This window comes from Syngnathus acus, chromosome 23, assembly GCF_901709675.1.
Source record: "Syngnathus acus chromosome 23, fSynAcu1.2, whole genome shotgun sequence".
In the NCBI taxonomy this organism is placed as follows: Eukaryota; Metazoa; Chordata; class Actinopteri; order Syngnathiformes; family Syngnathidae; genus Syngnathus; species Syngnathus acus.
The window spans coordinates 408,691-433,515 of record NC_051107.1 but is presented as its reverse complement, the minus strand read 5'-3'; the positions used below and the strand labels follow the sequence as shown (position 1 = coordinate 433,515).

Below are 24,825 nucleotides of genomic sequence, written 5' to 3'. Positions count from 1 at the left end.
ACCAGGGCGGTGCCAGGATGCGTTTAGTCCAAGTTGGTATTGAACATGCGAGAGGCGTAGACTGTCGAGCTAAGTTAAATGTGCATTTTGTTGGGAGACAAGACGGTGAACCTCCTCTCCCTCATCGCTCTCTTTGTCAAGATGCCCGCCATCAACGGTGTCATGACGCTTCGCCTGTGCTTTGGGGCACCCAAGTAGCAAGTGTCAAAACTCTCACCATCATCTTATCCTCAGATGCCTTTGTTTTGTATGTATTTGCTTGTGGTTGAACTTGAATGACTTAAGTTAAGTCATAAATCAATAAAAGAAAAATCGATAAAACTCAAAATTTTGTATGGTTAATTGTTGGTGATAAAAAAGAGGCCATCAATATTGCTCTATTTTATGAAATTAAAGTATGTGTGCCTAAAAGTGCGTGTGTGTGTGTGTGTGTGTGCATGCGTGCGTGCGTGCGCGCGTGTGTGTGTGTGTGTGTGTGTGTGTGTGTGTGTGTGTGTGTGTGCTAGCTGTGCTTGCAAAAGTGTCATCTTCGCAGAGTGCCAGTGGAGGCATTCATGCTACAACAACTTCATATAAACATTCTGTTCTCTATAGCAAACTGGGACAAACTATGGATAGATATCAGCGTGTGCCTGTATGAGCATGTGTTACATCAGCTTTGCTTTTGCGGCTCTTTCCACAGGAAGTGGTCACTATATGACACCTGTGTCACAGATCACAGAGGTTATGGTTGGTTTCTATCTGCAAAGCCTGCTGGCACAGCATGCATGCAGTTAAAGAAATGAAGTGTGGGTAAAATAGTGTTACACCAACCACTGTCTATAAAGGCCTGGATATCCAATTATATAACCTCACTTTAAAGCTCTGTAAAGTGAAAATAAAAGTTCCAGAGAAGGTAAGTGAGAACAGAATCTGTCGACATGCTGTCCTAGTCATTGTAGAAATTGGCCATGTAAATTAAGCAACTCACACTGGTTACTGTTTTAGCCTAGCCCTGACAAATTGAAAAGGTGAACAACAGTTTAACGTGATCGTTCCATCAACGACTACAACACAGTTCTCAATCTTTGACATTATTTCAGCAATTATCTACATACATAACATATATGTAATGTATTATGAAACATTACACTTTACTGGGCATTTAAAATCTATCCTAATTTGCTTTGTTTTTTCGGATCTCATTTTGTCATGACTTCAAAAAGTCAGCTCGAAGAACTGGATCTTTTGCGACTGATAGAACACTGCGTGAAAAGAAGTAGATGAGAGGGTGGAGCAGCATAGTGGTTGTTTTGCGCATCCTCATGGCAGGAAGCGCATGATCACTTTGTGGTAAACTGATTTATGCACCTGACTTCTGTGCAATTTCTGTCATTTATTCCATGATTTAGACTTCCTTTTGTTGTTAGCTTGGTTCTGCTCAAGGTCCCCATAACCCTGAACAAAATAAACACGATAGAAAATGAATAAATGGATGGATGTTTTCAATGGGGATGGTCAGCCATCTTAACATTCTGCCCATTGACCATGAGACGGATTAGAGCCAACCGAAAACCATTATATTCATTATAGTCATCATGCAACATTGGGGTCTTAAACTAGTAGATCATATAAAATCATAATAGCTTGTTGGATAGGTTGAAAAGTTGGGGAGGATGATATGGAACAGCCCTAAACCGGTTTAGGTCTTACTTAGAGGAAATGAATTGTTTTGTTTGACAACCATTGAAGCAATAGCTTCTTCCTTCTCCTTTTTTGAACATGTTGATTTATGTGCCTTATTGGCATAACATGAAATTATGTGAAAATGTGAAAAAATGATTTTGTGTTTGGTCGATCTTATGTTCAAAAATAAATTTCAAACTTCAAACTTCAATTTTCAAACTTGACAACAAGTACAAGGAGTAAAAAATTAGACATACAATAATAATGACAACTCGATCAATAAATTAAAAACTTTAAACACCAGACTGACAATACTGGGAGCTCAGACGGGTGAGCTAGCTTAACAGGTTAAGTGAGCTAGCTTAACAGGTTAAGGCAGGGGTTGTCAAACTCAAATTCACAGTGGGCCAAAATTTTAAATTGAACAAAGCCGCGGGCCAAGGTTGAACAAATGAACCTTTTAATATGGAATCAAACAAGTTTTGATTTTACAATGAATATTGAACAAGCAAGGCTTATATAACTTAAAAGTGCAGGCGTGCAAAATCAAGTTGATAATAACACGAATAATACTAATAACAATAATAGTAATAATAATAATAATAATAAAACATATCAATGGCATATTAAATAAAATTTAAATAAAAATTGAATGCCTCCTTTCTGTTTGCAGCCTTCTGAGGTAAATGTCAAAATTAGCTTCTTACACAGGCTAATAAATTTGAAAATAAAATAACATAACAACTATGAATAAATCAACCATTCAGGCCTTGGAGTAGCAAGAAAAAGTGCATAGAAAATGTATTTACTGCTCATTTTGCGACACACTGATCTACTCTGATGCGGCCAAGCCAGATACCTGGCATCTTTTCTTGGATGCCAGTTCATCAATGTCGGGGCTTAGGGTTTGAGCTGAGGAAACCGTCATTATCGAACAAAGGTGTTCGTCAGTCAGACGTCTCCTGTGAGAAGTTTTCGTCATCTTCATTGAAGAAAAAAAGTTGCTCACATACGTAGGTAAGTGCTACCAAACATGGAGAGCAATTGAGCAACTTCAGTGCGAAGCTGAGGCATCGTGTCAGGGATGAACTGTGTTAACTGTGCGGCCCCAACAGCATCAAACTTTGACTTCAGCGTTTCATCACACTGGAGTTCAATCAGCTCCATTTGGAGGTTGGTTGGTGCTTTTTCCACATCAACTGCGATCTTGTCGCATCTGATTCTCCCACAGGCACATCTTCATTTTAAAAGCTCTCACTGACGCATACATATCTGTGATGATGCGTCCCCGCCCCTGCAGCTGCAGGTTCAGCACATCGAGGTGGCTTGAGATGTCACACAGAAGCTCACACAGAAACTTTTGCCCCCGGAGCTCTGCTGTGTCCTTCCCTTTGCTTTCCAGAAACTGGCATATTTCTTCACGCAGTTCGAAAAATCTGTTCAGCACTTTTCCGCGGCTTAGCCATCTCACCTCTGTGTGATACGGCACATCTGTGTATTCTGAATAGCCAATAGTATCGAATCTAGGCAGCGCCATCTTGAAAATTTCAGGTGCATTCTGGGAAGAAATGAACACGGATTCTACTTATATGGGCATGAGGCGGAGTCATGAACGGACGTATGGGCGCCAAAGCAACAGCAGAGCATTATAGGATTAGTACAAGCGATGAATGCGGTGTTACAGCGCTGCCGCCGTATAATACCGGCGGGCCAGCTCTAATATTAATTTGAAATTGCCTCGCGGGCCAAATATAATTACACTGCGGGCCAAATTTGGCCCGCGGGCCAGAGTTTGACACCTATGGGTTAAGGGATTTGAAGCTTAATTAGTTGACTGGCTGTCGACTAATTAAGTTTCACGTCTGTTATGTTGTGTAGTCTTCTTAATAAAACAAAAATAAAACTGTACATTAAGTAAAGTACAGTACAAACATCATTGACGCTACATGCTAGCTTCATATTCTAAATTGAGTTGAACAGGTTCTGTGTTATCTTTTCAGTTATTTTGCTCTGCTGTACCGTTCGGTGCTAGTTCTACCCTCCAGGTTCCTGTTTTTTATTAAAGCCACAGTCTAGTAACATGAAACACAATGAGCTAGCTTCCTGAACATCTAAAAAGGACTTGTCCATCTATTCATTCATAAAACTGGTTTTCAGAGTCAACTCAATGTCCCAATATTCAGTTCCACTGTGTCACCACAGCACCATTCCTAACGTTTGCTCGATCTTAAAAGTTGATGTACTATTTTAGCCACTTTTTTCATTTCATTGTAGTTTAGCTAGCTACTTTTGCCAACTAGCTTGCCAAACACTGATGGGCACTGTAAGCTGCCGTTGGTCCACCTATTGACTTCTGAGGTTTGTAGCACCTGTCTCAATTCTTCTGGTATTGCTTGTATCCTCTTGCTCCATTTACGAGTAAGAAATAAAGGGAGGAAATTGAGGTATTAGATGTGAAGGAATTTATAGTACCATCCATCCATCCATCCATCCATCCATCCATCCATCCATCCATCCATCCATCCATCCATCCATCCATCCATCCATCCATCCATCCATCCAAAACCAACCAGCCAACCAACCAACCAACCAACCAACCAACCAACCAACCAACCAACCAACCAACCAACCAACCAACCAACCAACCAACCAACCAACCAACCAACCAACCAACCAACCAACCCACTTCCGCTTATCCAGGGTCGGGTCGTGGGGGCAGCAGCTTTAGGAGGGACGCCCAGACTTCCCTCTCCCCAGCCACTTTGAGTAACTCATCCCAGGAGATCCCAAGGCATTCCCAGGGCAGCTGAGCGACATAGTCTCTCCAGCGCATCCTGGGCCATCCATGGGGCCTCTCCCGGATGACTGAGCTTCTCACCCTATCTCTAAGGGAGAGCCCTGACACCCTGCGGAGGAAACTCATTTCGGCCGCTTGTATCCAAGATCTTGTTTTTTCGGCCACGACCCATAGCTCGTGACCATAGGTGAGAGTAGGAGCGTAGATCGACCGGTAAATTGAGAGCTTTGCCGTTTGGCTCAGCTTTCGACTCACCACGATGGAGTCCGCAAATTGGCACCCATCTTTGCACGGATCTTCAACCTTTCCCTGGAGCTGTGTGAGGTGCCCTCGTGCTTCAAGAGCTCCATCATCATACCGGTGGCCAAGAAGCCCGCCATCACAGGTTTGAATGACTATAGACCCGTCGCACTGACATCTGTGGTCATGAAATCTTTCGAGAGGTTAGTGATGAACTACCTGAAGGTCATCACGGGCCCCCTGCTGGACCCCCTGCAGTTTGCCTACCGGGCAAACAGGTCGGTGAACGATGCGGTCAACATGGGACTGTACTGCATCCTGCACCACCTGGACACCCTAGGGACGTACGCCAGGATCCTGTTTGTGGACTTCAGCTCGGCGTTCAATACCATTGATCCTGACATCCTCCACCAGAAGCTCATCCAGCTCGCGGTGCCTGCCTCCACCTGTCAGTAGATCACCAGCTTCCTGACCAACAGGAGGCAGTATGTGAGGCTGGGGACCATCAAATCCGACACCCGGACCACCAATACTGGTGCCCCCCAGGGGTGCGTCCTCTCTCGACTGCTCTTCTCTCTCTACACCAGACATGGGCAAACTACGGCCCGCGGGCCACATCCGGCCCACGGGGCCGTTTAATCCGGCCCGCCAAACCTGAATAAATTGTATTATTAATTTTTTTGGGGGTCATTTTCCCTGCAATTACTATGTTTCCCCAGTAGATGGGGAAGCGCCCGCCCGCGCATTTACTCCCAGGAGCCGTGTCAGAAAGCTCGGTGCACACTCACAAGTGCGTGTGCGTACTCAGTAGTACGTAGTAATTTCTTCTATCAGTGCCGAATTTCGAGTGTAGGCTGTGACATCAATGTTCTCGTAATTCGCGCGCTGAGTTTTCAGATACAATTTTACGCTAATGCCACCCACAAACCTTCCCCTGGAATCCTTCCATTAAAATGAGTGGCCCGAAGAAAAGAAAGGTGGACACTGAGTGCCGAATGTTAAAAAAGAGTGGACAATTTGGCTCAACCTACGTGTGTGAGAAGACGTTCAGCCACATGAACGTCAACAAAGCCCGTCACAGATCTAGGTTAACGGACCGACACCTCGGCTCTATCCTAAGAATTGTTGGTTCACAACAAAAATATCATCCTCACACTGAGTTTTTAGTATGTCATCCCGCTGAATTGTAGCTCTGCTACACTGTGACCCATTTACTGTAACTTGTGAAATAAGGCGGGTGCAGGTGTTTTTGTACAGGCACGTCAGTGGATGTGTCAGCGTGGGCACCAGGGCGCAGTAGAAGACTCCCGAGTCGCTGGGCTTCACATTGTCGATATGCAGAGGAGCTTGCGAGTTACTGGCTCGACAGTGAAACCTCTTTGCGTACTTTTTCTCCGTTTTGCCTTGATCGAGCTTCAATCGGCTCAGCATGAACTCGGGCGCTGCGTTTGCTTCTTGTTTGTACCAAAAGATGTAGTCGTTGCTCCCCCCCAATCTGTCGTAGCTACATTCCAGCGTCACTGTTTCACCCTCCACTGTTTGCACGTCCGGTGTCGGCTGGTGCACCGTCTGGCCGTTGCTTCCTGTTAGAAGGCAATAAAGTCAGACCTCCGTTGAAAGCGGCAATGACCTGTTAACCTTACCGAGGCTCCAAGCGGCCATCAGCACACATACAAGCGCACGATTCATGTCTGCACTCCAAGTCTGCATGAGCACTGACTTGTCGCTGAGGAGGCGGGGCCTTCACTTCCTCTTGCAGTGACATCACACATGCACCTTGTCAATCATGCTCTGCTGTGAGTAGAAGAAGAGTGACTCCATGAGTTGCAGCAGCGTACTGTGGTCTTATTTAAACAGTCAAACTTAGTCATTTGGTTGGAGTTTGGCTCAAGGTTTCTCACACTGTGCCTCAGGAGAAAGTACTAAAATTCATTTTTGTCCAAGTTGAACTGGAGACAAAATTTTCGCCATCCTTGTGTCACCATGGGTCATGAAGATGTACGACTATGGGTCATGAAGATGGGCAGTGTCAGCTGTCGTTGGTCCACTTATTGACTTCTGAGGTTTGTAGCACTTGTCTCAAATCTTCTGTTATTGATTGTATCCTCTTGCTCCAGTGATGAGTAAGAAAGAAGGGGAGGAAATTGAGGTATTAGATGTGAAGGAATCTACATTACTGTACTACTATTAAATAATAATGAACTGAGGCGCGGATAGGAAGCTCATTACCGTGCCGAATGGAAAGAAGAATGCGAAATCTTCCTAGTTACTGTTGCGTGTTAATTGAGATGTCCATTGTTGAGCAAGGAAAACAAAGATGTGGAGTAACAGTTGGTTCTTTATTGGCAAGATCTTGGGTCATTTAATGGCGGCCAGTACACGAGGCACGGCAGCAGATGATACAACTCCCAGTCTCCAGGTCAGAAGGTTCTATACTGTCCGGAAAAGACGGGAACGTGTCACCTGACCATTTGATATCTCCATATATGTGTATTGGAGAGTCCCCACCCTGTGTGTGTGTGTGTGTGTGTGCGTGCGTGCGTGCGTGCATGCGTGCGTGCGTGCGTGCGTGCGCGCGCGCGCGCGTGCGTGTATTGTGTCCGTGTTTTTGATTGAGCAGTCATGTTTATATAAAATAATAAGAGGATATACACATATATGAACATGAAAATGGGCAGCTAGGTGGCGCACTGGTTAGCACGTCCGCCTCACAGTTAGGAGGATGCCGGTTCGACTCCACTTCCGACCCTCCCTGTGTGGAGTTTGCATGTCCGTGCCCGCGTGGGTTTTCTCCGGGCACTCCGGTTTCTTCCCACATTCCATGGTAGGCCAATCGAGCACTCCAAATTGCCCCTAGGTGAGTGCGGATGGTTGTTCCTCTCTATGCGATCGGCGAGCAACCAGTTCAGCGTGTCCCCCGCCTACTGCTCGATGACTGCTGGGATGCTGGAATAGGCTCCAGCACGCCCGCGGCCCCTGTGGGGAAAAGCAGGATAGAAAACTGGATGGATGGATGAACATGAAAAAGTATATGAGTTTGTCTAACCTAACAGAATATACACATTGTTGTTTCTCCCACTTCGTTACAAAGTAAATTTTAAGGCCTGTTGGTTCACAACAAAAATATCATCCTCACGCTGAGTTTTTAGTATGTCATCCCACTGAATTGTAGCTCTGCTACACTGTGACCCATTTACTGTAACTTGTGAAATAAGGCGGGTGCAGGTGTTTTTGTACAGGCACGTCAGTGGATGTGTCAGCGTGGGCTGCAGGGCGCAGTAGAAGACTCCCAAGTCGCTGGGCTTCACATTGTCGATATGCAGAGGAGCTTGCGAGGTACTGTCGTTCACTCTACAGTGAAACCTCTTTGCGTACTTTTCCTCCGTTTTGCCTTGATCGAGCTTCAATCGGCTCAGCATGAACTCGGGCGCTGCGTTTGCTTCTTGTTTGTACCAAAAGATGTAGTCGTTGCTCCCCCCCAATCTGTCGTAGCTACATTCCAGCGTCACTGTTTCACCCTCCACTGTTTGCACGTCCGGTGTCGGCTGGTGCACCGTCTGGCCGTTGCTTCCTGTAAGAAGGCAATAAAGTCAGACCTCTGTTGAAAGCGGCAATGACCTGTTAACCTTACCGAGGCTCCAAGCGGCCATCAGCACACATACAAGCGCACGATTCATGTCTGCACTCCAAGTCTGCATGAGCACTGACTTGTAGCTGAGGAGGCAGGGCCTTCACCTCCTCTTGCAGTGACATCACACATGCACCTTGTCAATCATGCTCTGCTGTGAGTAGAAGAAGAGTGACTCCATGAGTCGCAGCAGCGTACTGTGGTCTTACTTAAACAGTCAAACTTAGTCATTTGGTTGTAGTTTGGCTCAAGGTTTCTCACACTGTGCCTCAGGAGAAAGTACTAAAATTCATTTTTGTCCAAGTTGAACTGGAGACAAAATTTTCGCCATCCTTGTGTCACCATGGGTCATGAAGATGTACGACTGCGGGTCATGAAGATGGGCAGTGTCAGCTGTCGTTGGTCCACTTATTGACTTCTGAGGTTTGTAGCACTTGTCTCAAATCTTCTGTTATTGATTGTATCCTCTTGCTCCAGTGATGAGTAAGAAAGAAGGGGAGGAAATTGAGGTATTAGATGTGAAGGAATCTACATTACTGTACTACTATTAAATAATAATGAACTGAGGCGCGGATAGGAAGCTCATTACCGTGCCGAATGGAAAGAAGAATGCGAAATCTTCCTAGTTATTGTTGCGTGTTAATTGAGATGTCCATTGTTGAGCAAGGAAAACAAAGATGTGGAGTAACAGTTGGTTCTTTATTGGCAAGATCTTGGGTCATTTAATGGCGGCCAGTACACGAGGCATGGCAGCAGATGATACAACTCCCATTCTCCAGGTCAAAAGGTTCTATACTGTCCGGAAAAGACGGGAACGTGTCACCTGACCATTTGATATCTCCATATATGTGTATTGGAGAGTCACCACCCTGTGTGTGTGTGTGTGTGTGTGTGTGTGTGTGTGTGTGTGTGTGTGTGTGTGTGTGTGTGTGTGTGTGTGTGTGTGTGTGTGTGTGTGTGTGTGTGTGTGTGTGCGTGTGTGCGTGTGTGCGTGCGTGCGTTGTGTCCGTGTTTTTGATTGAGCAGTCATGTTTATATAAAATAATAAGAGGATATACACATATATGAACATGAAAATGGGCAGCTAGGTGGCGCACTGGTTAGCATGTCCGCCTCACAGTTAGGAGGATGCCGGTTCGACTCCACTTCCGACCCTCCCTGTGTGGAGTTTGCATGTCCGTGCCCGCGTGGGTTTTCTCCGGGCACTCCGGTTTCTTCCCACATTCCATGGTAGGCCAATCGAGCACTCCAAATTGCCCCTAGGTGAGTGCGGATGGTTGTTCCTCTCTATGCGATCGGCGAGCAACCAGTTCAGGGTGTCCCCCGCCTACTGCTCGATGACTGCTGGGATGCTGGGATAGGCTCCAGCACGCCCGCGACCCCTGTGGGGAAAAGCGGGATAGAAAACTGGATGGATGGATGAACATGAAAAAGTATATGAGTTTGTCTAACCTAACAGAATATACACATTGTTGTTTCTCCCACTTCGTTACAAAGTAAATTTTAAGGCCTGTTGGTTCACAACAAAAATATCATCCTCACACTGGGTTTTTAGTACGTCATCCCGTTGAATTGTAGCTCTGCTACACTGTGACCCATTTACTGTAACTTGTGAAATAAGGCGGGTGCAGGTGTTTTTGTACAGGCACGTCAGTGGATGTGTCAGCGTGGGCACCAGGGCGCAGTAGAAGACTCCCGAGTCGCTGGGCTTCACATTGTCGATATGCAGAGGAGCTTGCGAGGTACTGGCGTTCACTCTACAGTGAAACCTCTTTGCGTACTTTTCCTCCGTCTTGCCTTGACCGAGCTTCAATTGGCTCAGGATGAACTCGGGCGCTGCGTTTGCTTCTTGTTTGTACCAGAGGATGTAGTCGTTGGTCGCCAATCTGTCGTACCTACATTCCAGCGTCACAGTTTCACCCTCCACTGTTTGCACGTCCCGTGTCGGCTGGTGCACCGTCTGGCCGTTGCTTCCTGTTAGAAGGCAATAAAGTCAGACCTCCATTGAAAGTGGCAATGACTTCACATGTTGACCTTACCGAGGCTCCAAGCGGCCATCAGCACACATACAAGCGCACGACTCATGTCTGCACTCCAAGTCTGCATGAGAACTGAGGAGAAAGGGCCTTCATTTCCTCTTGCAGTGACATCACACATGCACCTTGTCAATCGTGCTCTGCTGTAAGTAGAAGAAGAGTGACCCCCTGAGTCGCAGCAGCGTACTGTGGTCTTATTTAAACAGTCAAACTTAATCATTTGGTTGGAGTTTGGCTCAAGGTTTCTCACACTGTTGTTCCTCAGGAGAAAGTACTAAAATTCATTTTTGTCTAAGTTGAACTGGAGACAAAATAACTGATGACATCATCAAGAAGGAGCATGTACAAGTTAAAAAGCACTGGGCATTTTTTTTGTTTTGTTATGGCGCCGCTGTGAGTGGCAGCCCCCCAGCAGTGTTCTCCCTTTTCCTCTTTTTTTCCTTCTTTTCTCCTTTTTCTTTCTTTCTATTTGTCCATTTGGCGATGGTGGTGCCTTCTACCGCACCTCGGCGTGTGCAGATCGCCTGGGTCCGGGATGGCTGCGCACATCGGTCGGGACCGGCGTGACTCTACGACGGCTTCCTGCTCATCTGGCCGGTGCTGACCGGGTCCCTCGCCTTGGCCTCGCAGCCGCGACCCCAGTGGAGAGTCCGCTCCCTCGTGCTCGTCGGAACCAACGTCCTTCGCCGTGCCAGCCCCATGATGACCATCTGCACGTGCCCCGAATGGGAGCCCAGGACGCTGCTCACACGTTTGCCTGTTTTGTGATGTTTTACCGATTCATGACCACGGTCCATTGGGCGGCGTTGAAATTGGCTGCCCTTAACACCTGTTTATGGACCCCGTGGAGGCTATTTTGTGTGTTTTGGGGTGTTCTTTGTTGTGTGTGTGTGTGTGTGTGGGGGGGGGGGGGGGGGGGGCTGGTTGGCCGCTGTTACTTTTTTTTCCTTTATCTTGTTGCTTTGCTTTGATGGCTTTTAACTTTGTGGCGCCGTTGTGTGGCAGCCTTATAAGAGCCTATTGAGTTGCGCTCATGGCATCTGTGCCATCTGTGTGTCTTTTATATACCCGCTCTGTGGTATGAATACTGCTGGGGCCTGAATTTCCCCACTCCCGGGGCTCAATAAATGTTCAATCAATCAATCAATCAATCAATCAATCAATCAATCAATCAATAAGATCAGACCCTGCGCCGCACCACGTGTTTGTATGAATCTTAGAGAACCAGCCGGTATCGAAAATTGATTTGATTTGTTTATTTCTGCAAGTAAAACACAACTATTACTACGTGCTTGTACAAAAACACTTGCGCCTGCCTTATGTCATAAGTTACAGTAAATGGGTCACATGGTAGCAAAGCTGCAACTCTGGGTGAGAAAACGTGCCTTCAAGGCACACTTCCTCATACACCCATCATCTGACCAAAACTAGGCAATCGGGAGCGAGCAGAGTTTAGGCAGCTGCAAATGGGGTAGATGTGTAAATAATTTTTCAAAGATAAATGTAAAGATATGATTTAAAAAATTAACTTGAATATGTGAACTAACTTAGAATTTAATTACTGTGGAACCTAATTTTGCACAAGTTCTTATTTATTTATTTATTTATTTATTTATTTATTAACCTCAAATGAACAAGCTAACATTCGTTAGCTTGGGATAGTGTTTGTTGCATTGATTGATTGAACATTTATTGATCCCGGGGTTGGGGAAATTCAGGGGCAACCAAAGCCAATGTTTAGCAGCATTTTGGTTGTATTACTCTTTTTTTTACATCAAATGTGCAAAAATCTACCTGAAATCAAAGGTTGACTGCACATTATTGGCTAATATGTGTCAACACAAAATTCACTAATAAACGTACTAAAACTAAACGAAGAATAAGTTGAGACAAAACAGTATACTATCTGGTTGACTTTGTTTACACAGAAAAGGAATTTGCCATTGTTAGCCATTTTGCAAGAAATTTAAGCCCTGAACTGACAATGATGATTTTTTCCATTAGCAGAATTTGCTTTCAAATGCTCGTAGCATTATGCTACAAGTCAGTGACGTGCGGTGAGGTTCATGACTTGGGGAACGATGCTCTAGAGCAGGGGTGGGCAAACCTTTTGACTTGCGGGCCGAATTGGGTTCTAGATTTTGACCGGGGGGCCGAACCAGGAGTAGATGGATGTAGTGTTTGTGTGAAGTAATATACGTAAATGACATGTAAAGGTCATTGCATCAAAGGTTTTTACTTTTAGCATGGATATTAAAAAAAGCTTTTTTTTTAATGCCTCTGTGTTAATGTCAGAACTTTGGCTTCGGATGGAATGAGCAAGTCTCCATGCATTGTTCTTTACAGGCCACTGTGCAGTACATCAGACCATTTCTGCCATGAGTTGAATCATGTTCCTTTTGGACAATATTACCTCACAAGCCTTTAAAATCAGATTAAACCACCTGGACGCATGTCTCTGTGTTGCAATTGGTTTTTGTGTTAGGCTATCAACTGAAAGGTTGGTGGTTCAAGCCTACTCAGGAACGCTTATATATACTGATGGCAGTGATTGATGTTAGAATGGTGCTCACTCACTTACTTGGAAGAACCACACTGGAGACAGTTTGTCCTTTTAGCACTTGCAAGTGGAGAAAACGTTCGTCACTGTAGCATACGGAGGTGTTCGAACGCAGTCTGCCTTTGGTCTTTTGCAAGAGAGTATTTATTGAGAGAAAACAGGGTGGGTATTTATTGAGAGAAAACAGGGTGGGGGTAAGCATGGACAGGTTTGGTGAACCCCCGGCCTCTGGTCAAATCAGAGCAGGGGGTGTTTTACGATGTTGGGGGAAACAGAACAACTTTGATTGCTTCCTCTGCAGCTGGTCAACCAGTGCAGGGGAACTTAGCACTTTGTTTTACTACGTTGTGAGAACAGGACAAGTTTGGTTAATCATTATAGTCTACATTCCAACATAATCATACAATACTTTATTTTCCCCTTGAGGCAATTTGTTTGCAATAGCAGTTAAAAGAAACATACATCATATATTTGCATTTATAAAACAAATGGCATTAGCAACCATGGAGTTCTTGAATCTTTTGGATCTTGAATCTTTCAGCGGCCCAATGGGTGTAAAGAAAACTCCTGCCACAGAGGATGGAAGGGGTCATAAGTAGCCTGAGCTGACTTTGAATACCTCGTTAAGGTCATTAAGTGAGCCTTTAGTAATTTTATGGCACACTTTAACAATGTCCGTTAAGCCCAGGGCCTTCAGACTCGGAATTGATGGCCTGTGACAGATACAGTAGTTGTGATGAGTAGAACCTCTGAATTTGACCGTCCCAGGTTCGAACAAATTGGAGTTTGAACTGAAAATTTGAAGCTTTTGAACCCCTGTAACCGAATAAAACACTGGACTTCAAACAACTTTCCAAGCCGGGTTAAGGCTCGCCGACTGCATCGCTGCAACCCAGAGCGTTTCCAAAGAAATGTTCGGTTCAGCTCGTCAAGCTAAAGCGCATCATGAGAGCGTAAAGCTCCAAAGAAGACAGAGTACTCCAGTAGCCCAGTGACCTCTAGTGGCCGTAACAAACCTCTATAACACAGGTGTCAAACTCAAGGCCCGGGGGCCAGATACGGCCCGCCACATCATTTTATGTGGCCCGCGAAGACAAATTGTGCATCAAATTCATGTGTAATTGTGCATCAAATTCGTGTGTCATTACTAGAATTGCAAATTGTCTTCACTTTTAAAAATATATTTTTTTTTTAATATTTGACCAGTTTTTACTCGTCTGATTTGAAAACGAGTTGTCAGTTTGTTTTGTAGGTTATACTGTATATAATATGAGGTGCTCATACATTTATTTGGGTTGACAGTCATAATGACCATCAGAAAAAAAAAACAGTTTGACACCCATGCTAGATGCAACAGCTCTATTTTCATCGTTAAGAGCCAAATCAACTGCCTTTAACTCAAAAAGGGTTATCATATACGTTTCTTTTGTCCCCCGCAATGAGGGGTTGTGTATAAAAGCTTCCTTTCTCCAGCAATGTACGTCTTGATGGCATTCTGTCTCTTGTTCGTGGCAATTGTGCGCCACCATTTGCAGACGGACATGCGCTCAACACACCACTCTTCTCCCCGGTGTATATTAGACATCACAAACATCACTAATTATTCCACAAAGGGTTCATTGTTGCTACGTCAGAACGAATTAATCAATTTTCCATGATTTCTTATGGGAAAAACTTAATCGGACTCCCACCAAATCGGTGTCCGATCAGTTTTCTGGAATGAATTATGGTCAAAGTCAAAGGTTCTACTGTACACTCTTTAATATATATTTTTCTGTCAATTAGAATTCTATGGTGGAGTGAGTCAAGCAACAATTCATTCATTAGTGTCCGCTCCACTTCCAAACAAGTACTTCATAAGTGAAAACGCATTCGTTATTGGAGTTGGGGTTTTGTCTTTTGAAGTAAGTTGTGCCTTGACTAGAGGGAAGTGTGATGGGTTCAGGAGCAGGAAATGTTCTTGTAACGAGAATGTGGCCCATGTGTCACTGTGGGCCTCACGGCACAGTAGTACACTGCAGAGTGTTCAAGTGACGCATCTTCGATGTGCAGATGAACTCGCTCTTTGTCGCTTTCCACGCTCACCGACATTCCCGGCATGGCACTTAATGTCCTGCCGTTTCCCAAGAGGGAAAGCAGGAAGTGTGGCGCTTGTCCAGGAAGTTGTTTGTACCAGAATAAATAATCACTAGATGACTGTCTGGTGTAGATGTATGACAGTGTGACTTGGCTGCCTTTTGTTGCAAACACTTCACTCGTGACCGCCACCAGATCATCACCGCTGGTGCCTGAAGGATGAGCCAAAATAAATTTCAGCATTCACTTACAAGATGGGAAACTCTTGAGTTCGCCAAGCAGCACTCACCTGCCACAGTGATGACAAGCAGCGTCCAAGCTGACAGCAACATACTGAATGAATTTCTCTCTCCCTCTTCTGCATTCAAGATGTTAACTCACTTGTGATTGAAGTTCCTTCCTGAGCCAACGTCAGTTGAAGCAAACAATGGGGCCACAGAAGGTGGGCGTGGCCAATGAGGTTGTAGGTTTGTGTCACAGTGTGCGTTGCTAAGGGTGCTGCTGTGGCCGACTAGATCTTCTCAGGGGGTGGGACAAGCGTGACGGTGGAAAACAATAGCATCTTCTTATATCATGGAGCTTGTAGCTTTTATAGGCCATCACATGGACAAGGAGAAGGACATCCAGTCAACATAAAGTCAACGGGACGGGTAACGGTGACCTGATGGATGCCACAGTGAAGAGGCCTACAGCTAATGTGAATTTAGATTGAGTTTTGCAACTGGTATTTGGGAAAATGCAGCTGGAACTGATTGCTACAATAATGATCAGATGATATTCTATTATTTTTGTGTGGGTGCATGAAGATTAAAGGGATTTTTTCGTATAGCGCTTTTCCACCTTCAAGGCACTCGAAGAGAATTAACACGACTTGTCATCAGCATCTGGAGGCTCTGCTGAGTCAATGTCTTGTTCAAGGACGCTTCAGCCACGACCTTCGGCCTCAAAATCTATCGCTCTACCACCTGAGTTGTCTCGTCCCATAAGAGTTCTTGTTTTTTTCAGGTTGAAGCTCCTCTTGAGGTTTTTGTTGAAGAGGCAACTGATGTGGAGCAGGAAACTGGAAATTAGTTTTCGGAAGAGGAACCAGAGTGACTGTGGAGGCTCGTAAGTTCTGTTTTTCTGCTACAATATAAACACCGCAAAACAAACCGTGGTACGAAGTCAAAAACATGGGATGAAAAAGAGAAAATAGATTTTCTCTGTCCATTTTTTTATACTGCTCAGCATGTATTACAAACTGGACTAAAGTTATGCGAACAAAATGATATCATTCATGTGAGAGGTTCTTATAAGATTCTTGTTCAAACATCTCATGAGGTTTTTGTTAAGGAAACAACTTATGTGCGATAGGAAGTTACAATAAGTTACTTTTCGGAAGTGGGACCAGAGTAACTGTGGAGACCCGTAAGTGAAGAAAACATTTTTTTAAAGAAGACACTTTGTTGTTTCGTTTAATTAAAAGCGGAAACAGAAAGTTAGCCGGAGCATAATTTTTTATCCTCACGTTGAGTACGAATTTGTTGATTTTTGGTCTGTGGTACTGGATTGAGTGCACATTTTTTAAATAACACATTAGCTCAAATGATCATTAATAATATTATTGCAAAGGTGCTTGACATTAACTTTTTTGCTCACCAGCCAGGGTGACTAGGGGTTTAATGACAAAATGTTGCTTTAGCGGAAGTGTTTGAGTTACCCTTCTACAAAATGGAGGCGGGCAATCTGACGGCATGTCTCGCTGCCGGCTTCAACCGACAAGGTGGGAAAAGGACACATGTTCAAGGAGACGAGACATCTAGACTCCCAGAAATTACAAAAACGGGTAGAACGGGTATTTGTAGAAGAAACAGAAGAACGTTTGCTAACTATTAGCTTGTTTGAGCATTGTGTTAGCTTGTTTGCTCAATGTACTGCACTTTGTATGCAGCGATGGTTGTGTTTAGTTGATGACTCTGCTGAATGAAAGAATGTGCTCGGTTTTGTTTTAGGGAAGGAATTTAAGCCGTCCTTCTACAAAATGGAGGCGCGCAATCTGAATGCATGTCTTGCCACCGGCTTCAGCCGACACAAGGCCACGGCGAAGGCGGGAAAAGGACACATGTTCGAGGAGTCTCATCCCGTGCGAATATCGGACGATTCGCTGTATAACCAGTTGGCGCTGCTATCCCATAACGACACGTGCGAGGAAGGTGAGGAGCTGGGATAAGGCCTCTTGTAAACGTAATGGAGTCACCAGGTCATGTCACTTTCCGTTTTGCCCTCACAGGTGACAGCGGACCAGGACGATGCCCGGATGCGTTGGGTCCAGGTTGGTATTGAACATGCGAGACGCGTAGACTGTCGAGCCAAGTAAAATGTGCATTGTGTTGGCAGACAAGACGGTGAATCTCCTCTCCCTCGCTGTCCTCGCCCTACGCCTTGTCTTCGTCAAGACGCTCGCCATCAACTGTGTCATGACACTGCGTCTGTGCTTTGGCGCGCTGGAGTAGCCATGCCACCAGCTTCCTCCTGTTTGAAGGTGTTGCTTTTCTACATAAACTATAAAATGTGTCATAAAATCAACAATAAATCAATCAAATGAATGTGTAGAAAAGACTGCAGCTATATTGTTGTATTGATGATAGTATTGGGCTATCAAACTAACAAACTTTCAAAGTGAGTGGGGCGGGGGGGGGGGTCGTGCATGTTGTTCCACAGGAAGCGGTCGCCATGGCACCTGCATCACAGATGACAGCAGTTATGGTTTCTGTCTCAAAAGCGTACTGGGACAGGATGTTTGTTGTGGGGAGGATATGGAGGTCTGGTTCTTTTGGTTTTATTGTTGTTTAAGATTGTTGTTGTTGATTTGTGTTGTTTGAGTGGAAATACTTTACCAACTAGAGTATTTCAATGACATCAAGCTCTCACAAGGGGCTATACCAGGGGTGGGCAACCTTTTTGACTTGCGGGCCGAATTGGGTTCTAAATTTTGACCAGGGGGCCGAACCAGGAGCAGATGGATGTAGTGTTTGTGTGAAGTAATATAAATGACATGTAAAGGTCATTGCATAAAAGGTTTTTACTTTTAGTAGATACTAAAGCATGGATATTAAAAAAAGCTTTTTGAAAACAAATGCATTTATGAACAGCATTAAAAAAATATTTCACCAAAAAACTACTATCAGTGATTCTTATTAAATACGACACTGTTATGATGAATAACATTTCAAAGTCAAAGTCAAAGTCTGCTTTATTGTCAATCTCTTCACACGCCAAGACACACAAAGAAATCGAAATTACGTTTCCACTATCCCACGGTGACAAGACATAGTACACGACATACATACAAGCAAACAACACAAAATAAAAACAAGAAGGCACAAACAATGAATAATAAGAGTGATGAATAAATAATAAATAAACAAATAACACAATAAATAAGAGGAGCAAAACGGAGCAAGTGTGCATTACAGGAGACAGTCAGAATATAGCGCAAAAGTACAGGACGCTACGCAGAAGGGGGGAGAGAGTTCAGGATCCTAACAGCCTGGAGTATGAAGCTGTTGGTGAGTCTGGTGGTGCGGGAGCGCAGGCTCCTGTACCTCTTCCCAGAGGGCAGAAGATCGAACAAAGAGTGAGCGGGGTGACTCACATCACTCACAATCGTGGTCTCCTTGCGGGTGAGATGGGAGGTGTAAATGTCCTTCAAGGAGGGGAGTGAAGCACCAATAATCTTACCAGCCGTGTTCACTATGCGCTGGAGGGCCTTCATGTTGTAGTCAGTGCAGCTACCACCCCAAACAGCAATACAACTGGAGAGGACGCTCTCAACGGTGCCACGGTAAAATGTAGTCATGACGGCCGGAGGAGCACACGCTCGCCTGAGTTTCCGCAGGAAGTACAGGCGGCGCTGGGCCTTCTTCGCCAGTGATGCGGTGTTGGTGGACCAGGAGAGATCCTCACTGATGTGCACCCCCAGGAACAGAGGCGTAGCCAGGAATTTTTCCAGTAGGGGCGCGCGCCCACAGGAAAAAAAAATCGAACATCACCCACGCCGTTCGCTGATCGCTAAAACAACATCCGGGTCCGGGAGGCAAACGATGAATGGATAACATCGCGCACATAGAATAGCGCAAGCACATTCGCGCAAGACCGAAAGAAAAAAACGGCATGAAAATGAAGATTCGAAAAAGCTCGATTTTATTTATTTTTTTCCCCAACCGGGGCGCAGGGAGTCCTAACCGGGGCGCCGCCCTGGCTCGCCCCGGCTTGGCTACGCCTCTGCCCAGGAACCTGGTGCTGCTCACTCTCTCCACCACAGCACCGTCGATGGTCAGCGGCAGGTGTTGGGTGTGACCCTTCCGGAAGTCAACAACAATCTCCTTGGTCTTGTTGACGTCCAGCAGGAGGTTGTTGTCCTTGCACCACGTGGTCAGAAGGTCAACCTCCAACCTGTATTGAGTCTCGTCACCCTTGGTGATGAGACCCACCAGAGTCGTGTCGTCAGCAAATTTCACCATGCGGTTGGTGCTGTAGGTTGCAGCGCAGTCATGCGTCAGCAGGGTGTAGAGCAGCGGACTGAGCACGTAGCCTTGGGGGGGCCCCGTGCTCAGCGTGATGCTGGCGGAGATCTTGTCGCCAACACGTACCACCTGAGGTCTCTGACTGAGGAAGTCTAGTAGCCAGTTGCAGAGGTAGGTACTGAGGCCCAGCTTGGCGAGTTTGCAGATGAGTCGTTGTGGCACAATGGTGTTGAAGGCAGAACTGAAGTCCACAAACAGCAATCTCACATACGAGTCCCTACTCTCCAGGTGGGTGAGGGCCGAGCAAAGGGCATCCTCAGAGGACCGTTTGGCTCGGTACGCAAACTGGAAGGGGTCTATGGTGGGGGGTAGAATGGATCTGATGTGCTCCATGACAAGCCGCTCAAAGCACTTCATGATGATGGGCGTCAGTGCCACGGGGCGGTAGTCATTGAAGCAGGACGGGGCAGGTTTCTTCGGCACAGGTACGATGGTGGCAGCCTTGAAACACGAAAGGACGACGGCTTGCTGCAGGGAAATGTTGAAGATGTCCGTGAAGACACCCGTCAGCTCCCCAGCGCAGTCCTTCAGCGCTCGACCCGGGATGTTGTCAGGGCCCGCCGCCTTACGAGTGTTGATAGCGGCATCACTTCAGCGCCTGCAGGTCAGATTTATGAAATATGTTTAATATGTTAATCACATCCAACGGCAAACATTTTGACCAAATACATCATCTTGAAGAATCAGTGAAAGAATACATCTAAATAAAGTAATAAAGAAATCCATTTCGGCACTGATAGAAGAAATTACTACGTACTAGACCATTGCTAAGTTGCCAGTTGTCCAAAATTGTCTCTCTGTGAAAGGTCTTTTTTGTTTATTCTAGGGCAGTGGTTCTCAAACTTTTTTCAGTGATGTACCTCCTTTGAAATATTTTTTCAGCCATGTACCCCCTGACCAGCGCAACACATTTCTGGTCGAAAAGAAAGAGGTACAGGATTGTGCCATCAGTGTTTGATTTATTAAAGTTAAACAACTTGTAGCAATGTACCTGACAGGCACATTTATGTTTCAAGCAATGCATATAGAAACAAAAAAGATAAACAGTAAACAGTGACCACCAAGAAGGCATAAACCCTTTCAAAACTCAAATACTGTATGCAGAACGCTGCTAATTTATATTAATCATTCTTGTAATAATTTCTTGGAAGGAAATAAAACTATACATAACTAAAAATGTGTTCACAAAAATAACTTAACTTAATTATAAATGAATATCTTGTTTACAAAATAAATTGATAACTTCATAATAAAGATTTGCTCATAAAAAATGATCAACTTTACCTCTTTTGGGATACAAAAAAATGAATTTTTTTTTCTCTTAAAATTGAATTGTTGCATTGAACATTTGATTTTGATTTGACAAGCATTGAACAAGCATTGAACAGTCTTGAAGCTTGAATGAGTCTTTTGCACTCATACTACATTTTAGTGAGAAACATGGGCTTGTACCTCGCTGAGGATCTTTGTCATCCTTGGTGGCAGGGAGGCAACTGCTGTGATCAAGTTCTTCTCCAGGCTCAGTCTGTTTCTTTGCTTTGTTTTGATCACAGTCATTGCAGAGAAGGAGGTCTCACATAAATATGTGGAGGCAAAGGGCAGCAACTGCTCCAAAGCTTTCTGTCCCATCTCAGGGTGCTCCTGCCTCACACACACCCAAAACTGTGTGAGAGTGGAGGCGCCAAACTTCATCTGGTCAGATGCCACTTCCATCAGTTTTTCCTGGTGAGTGACAGGAAGCTTGCTTCTCTTTGCTTCAGACAAGAGAAATGGGTTTCTCACCCAATTCAGCTGTGCAGATTTCTCCTCCATATCAGCAAAGTAGCAATGAAAGCCCTTTATCAAGTTAGCCAAATGTCCCACTATGACTAACTTCACTAGAGCTGTCTCCACATCTTCATTGGAGAGAAAAGCATCCACCTGTGGAAAGCAGGTGAAATTCTCCTGACCACATGCCCTTTTCCAGAGCTCTGCTTTCTTCAGGAAACCACCCACCTTGTCATACAGGTTCAGGATGCTGGTGTCTTTGCCCTGCAGAGACACATTCAGTTCGTTCAGTTTGCTGAATATATCTGCCAGATAGCAAAGCTTTGAAAGCCAGTCCGTGCTCTCGAACAAGGTGGCATGGGGAGATCCGTGCTCTGTCAGAAAGGTGTGCACTTCAACTCGTAACTCCAACAGCCAGTTGAGTATCTTCCCTCGAGAGAGAGCCAGCGCACTTCTGTATGGAGGAGGAGTTGCGTGTGTTCAGCTCCCATGTTTTCACAGAGGCGGCGGAACAAACGTGCATTAAGTGGCCTTGACTTGATGAAGTTGATCACTTTGATGCTGTCGTTCAAAACATCATGCAACACGGGGCTCATTTTCTTGGACGCTACCGCTTCCCTGTGAATCACACAGTGAGTCCACTTAATGTCGGGATTTTCCTTTTTAATACGCGCAATGACCCCTTTCGCACTGCCCGTCATTGATGCAGCCGCATCTGTACACACGCTGCTGCAGGATTTCCAGCCGATACCATTTTCAGAAAAAAATGCGTTATCGACATTAACGACGGGTTGTTCTCCCCTCCAGACTTTTGTAGAAAAGTATGTGTTCACAAATGTCGTCAGTCTCAATGTATCTCACAAAAGCAACAATCTGTGCATTCCAACTGACATCTGTGGATTCATCCAGCTGGAGTGAAAAAGAGTCTCCAAGTTTTCCCACAACTTGTTCGACAACGTCTGCACCCATTTTGTCTATTCTGCGGCAAACGGTGTCATTAGACAAAGGCACCGTTTTTAATGTATCCGCAGATTTTTTTGTCTCGCATAGTTTCGGCTGTAGTGTTGTGATAATTAGACGCTACCCCTTCAAGAGACTGAGGAAGTGAGAGGGTGTTGAACAGTGGGAGAGAGAGTTGCTGCGGTACAGGCTAAGTGAGGAGTCAATGTTATACTACCTGTAACTGTTGTCAAACGCGCACTTTATTAAAGTGGCACCGGCTCCCCTGTAACGGGTTCAATAAGCCGGGGGTGAAGGGACTCGTCCGTAGCTGACCACCCGAGTTAAATTAATTCTACCAGAATCAATCTAATTTCTTTACGACGCCAATCCTTTTTAAGTCATCCGACGCGCGAGCCGAGTAACTCTATTCGAGGCGAGTCGTCAATATGACCGCGCCGTAATGATGGCTCCCTTCGGTTGTTTGATGCTGGTATTACGTTACGGATATTGTTTAGATGTCTTTGATAAGACCTCAAGGATTCGTTGGTCTAGCGCACCCTCTAGCGCTAGTTTTGTCGAAATAACTTTTGATATGGCCTCGCTCTACTTGGTTTGAGGAAGTAACAAGCTTACTTCCTATTTCTCCGAAGAAAGTCCCATTTGCGGAAGTATGTCAATGATAGTGTGTGAGAATGGATTTAATGCATTAAATCACTAATTTTAACATGATATATTTAAACACTTAACCGTGAGAGTGCTTCCACCAATTCGATTGTTTCCAACAAAATAATATTTTACTTAATACGATTGAAAATGATTTAATCGGATTATTATTATCTTGCAATTTATTTTGAAGGCAAATTAGTCCCTCAAAATCATTCAAAGTAGCCTCTGACGCGGCCCGAAAAAACAGGAACGGGCTCGTGCCCGAAGGACATTTACTAATTATAGCTCTAACACTAATCCGAAAAGTCGAATTTGAAAACCTTCCTTATTGTTATTTATTATGGTATGTTTGCATACCATAATAATCTCCTATTTATAAACTGAGTTATCAACCCAACCTCAAACAATTAATTGCATACAAATTAGCGCACCACGAATTAAATGAGTATATAAAACACATTTATTGAAGAAGCATGAAATAGAATTACAAATCTCAATCCTCCAAAAACTGAACAATCCCACTCACTGATACACTTGCAAATAAAATCATTCAATCCCGGAGCACTTTTGATTGCAAAACAAAAATCAGAAAAGAGGGAAAAGGTAGCTACCCATTGGGTGTTATTTTCTTTTTGGTGGAAATAAAGTCGAGTGATCAGTTCGATTTTATTTCTAAAATCCAATTTGGAAACTAGTTAGGCCCCGTGAGGACAGACTACCCGATGACTGTCTCCTCCGCTTGCGTACATACAGAAGAAGTCTCCCCTCACCTAGTTTCTCATGCAAAGTTGTCCAGTCCAATTCTTTGAGTAAATCCAAGTTAATCCAGGCCAGCGATCTTGCGTCTCACACAAGGCTCTTGAAGGCTGTAGAAAAAGTCTTGAAACTCGTACGGGCTTCTTCACGTATGAACGCGGTCCGGGAGAGAGCCCCGCAGATGTCCAAGGTGACCTTTTTATAGACCTCTCTGGCCCTCCCCCCTTTTTTCTATCCTGTCCTCTATAATGTTCTCTATAATGTCCAGCTTCCCACGCTCATAGGCTATGAGTCACAACCTTGCGGTTTGAGCAGGTGTCCGCTGGCCTCTATACTGTCCAGTTTCCCACGCTCACAAGTTATGAGTCATAACCTTGCGGTTGGAGCAGCTGGTTCCACCCCACTCCCTTTCCACCAAAAATCTGTAGAAACCCCGGCAAGCACCTTATTTCCTCTTTTCTTCACTTCTCCTTTCATAAAACCAATATTTCAAAGTTACACTTTTTACTCAACCATTTAAATCAGAAATCAAAGCCCTTGATTTTATGTTTTAACCTTTTTCTTAACACACCACTCGTGGTGGGCTTCTTTTCCTAATTGTGTGATAATATTGCTTGTTGCTGTTACAGAATATATTTCAGCCAAGCAAAGAAAAATAAAAAGAAGAAAAAATAAAATAAAAATAAAAACTTATTTGTTCTTTCCTTTCCAACAATTTTTAACACACCCCTATTCTTATATGGGTGGGCAGCTTAGTCTAATTCTGTGATAATATTGCTTTAAGCGGTTACAGAATATATTTTAGCCAAGCAAGTAAAATAAAAATACAAATAAAAACCATTTTTGTGCTTCCATGTGTGTCCCATATTTTTGGCTCCATCTTTTGGAGAATTTTGGAATTTCAGCTTTGCCAATTCATTCAATTTTCCCCCACTTAATTTTGCACCATCTGCTGTCAAAATTTGGAATGTCAGCCCCGCCAATTTATTACTGGGAGCAATCCATACTCACTTTATGCACCATTTGTTTCCCCCCCCCACTCCATGTTACATGACACTGTGAATGAAAGTTATGACCGTCTTTTCCCATGTATAATGCGCAAAATTTAACTAATTTATTGTCCTAAA

General features: G+C 44.6%; 2 protein-coding genes and 2 gene segments (V, D, J or C); 1 reads left to right on the top strand and 3 right to left on the bottom strand.

The window, feature by feature from the left end:
• The window catches only part of LOC119117090 (T cell receptor alpha chain MC.7.G5-like), an 89,872-nt gene that overhangs the window by 9,689 nt on the left and 55,358 nt on the right, over window positions 1-24,825 (bottom strand). The gene's annotated exons all lie outside the window — the stretch shown is intronic.
• LOC119117091 (T cell receptor alpha chain MC.7.G5-like) overlaps window positions 1-24,825 on the top strand; it is an 88,080-nt gene that overhangs the window by 17,477 nt on the left and 45,778 nt on the right. The window contains exons 4-7 of one of the 3 annotated variants that reach the window (XM_037243098.1): window positions 16,994-17,194; window positions 17,272-17,313; window positions 17,379-17,523; window positions 21,121-21,367. In XM_037243098.1, coding sequence (XP_037098993.1) covers window positions 16,994-17,194; window positions 17,272-17,313; window positions 17,379-17,494 — 359 coding nt within the window. In that variant the 3' untranslated portion in view covers window positions 17,495-17,523; window positions 21,121-21,367. Of the gene's footprint in view, window positions 1-16,993; window positions 17,195-17,271; window positions 17,314-17,378; window positions 17,610-21,120; window positions 21,368-24,825 lie in introns of those variants that run through there. The other 2 variants (XM_037243097.1, XM_037243096.1) reach the window with 2 other exon arrangements.
• Window positions 7,718-8,428, bottom strand: LOC119117093. The segment is given in 2 exon segments: window positions 7,718-8,273; window positions 8,334-8,428. Coding segments are annotated over 2 exon segments (555 nt in total).
• LOC119117096 lies at window positions 14,702-15,688 on the bottom strand. The segment is given in 2 exon segments: window positions 14,702-15,214; window positions 15,292-15,688. Coding segments are annotated over 2 exon segments (390 nt in total).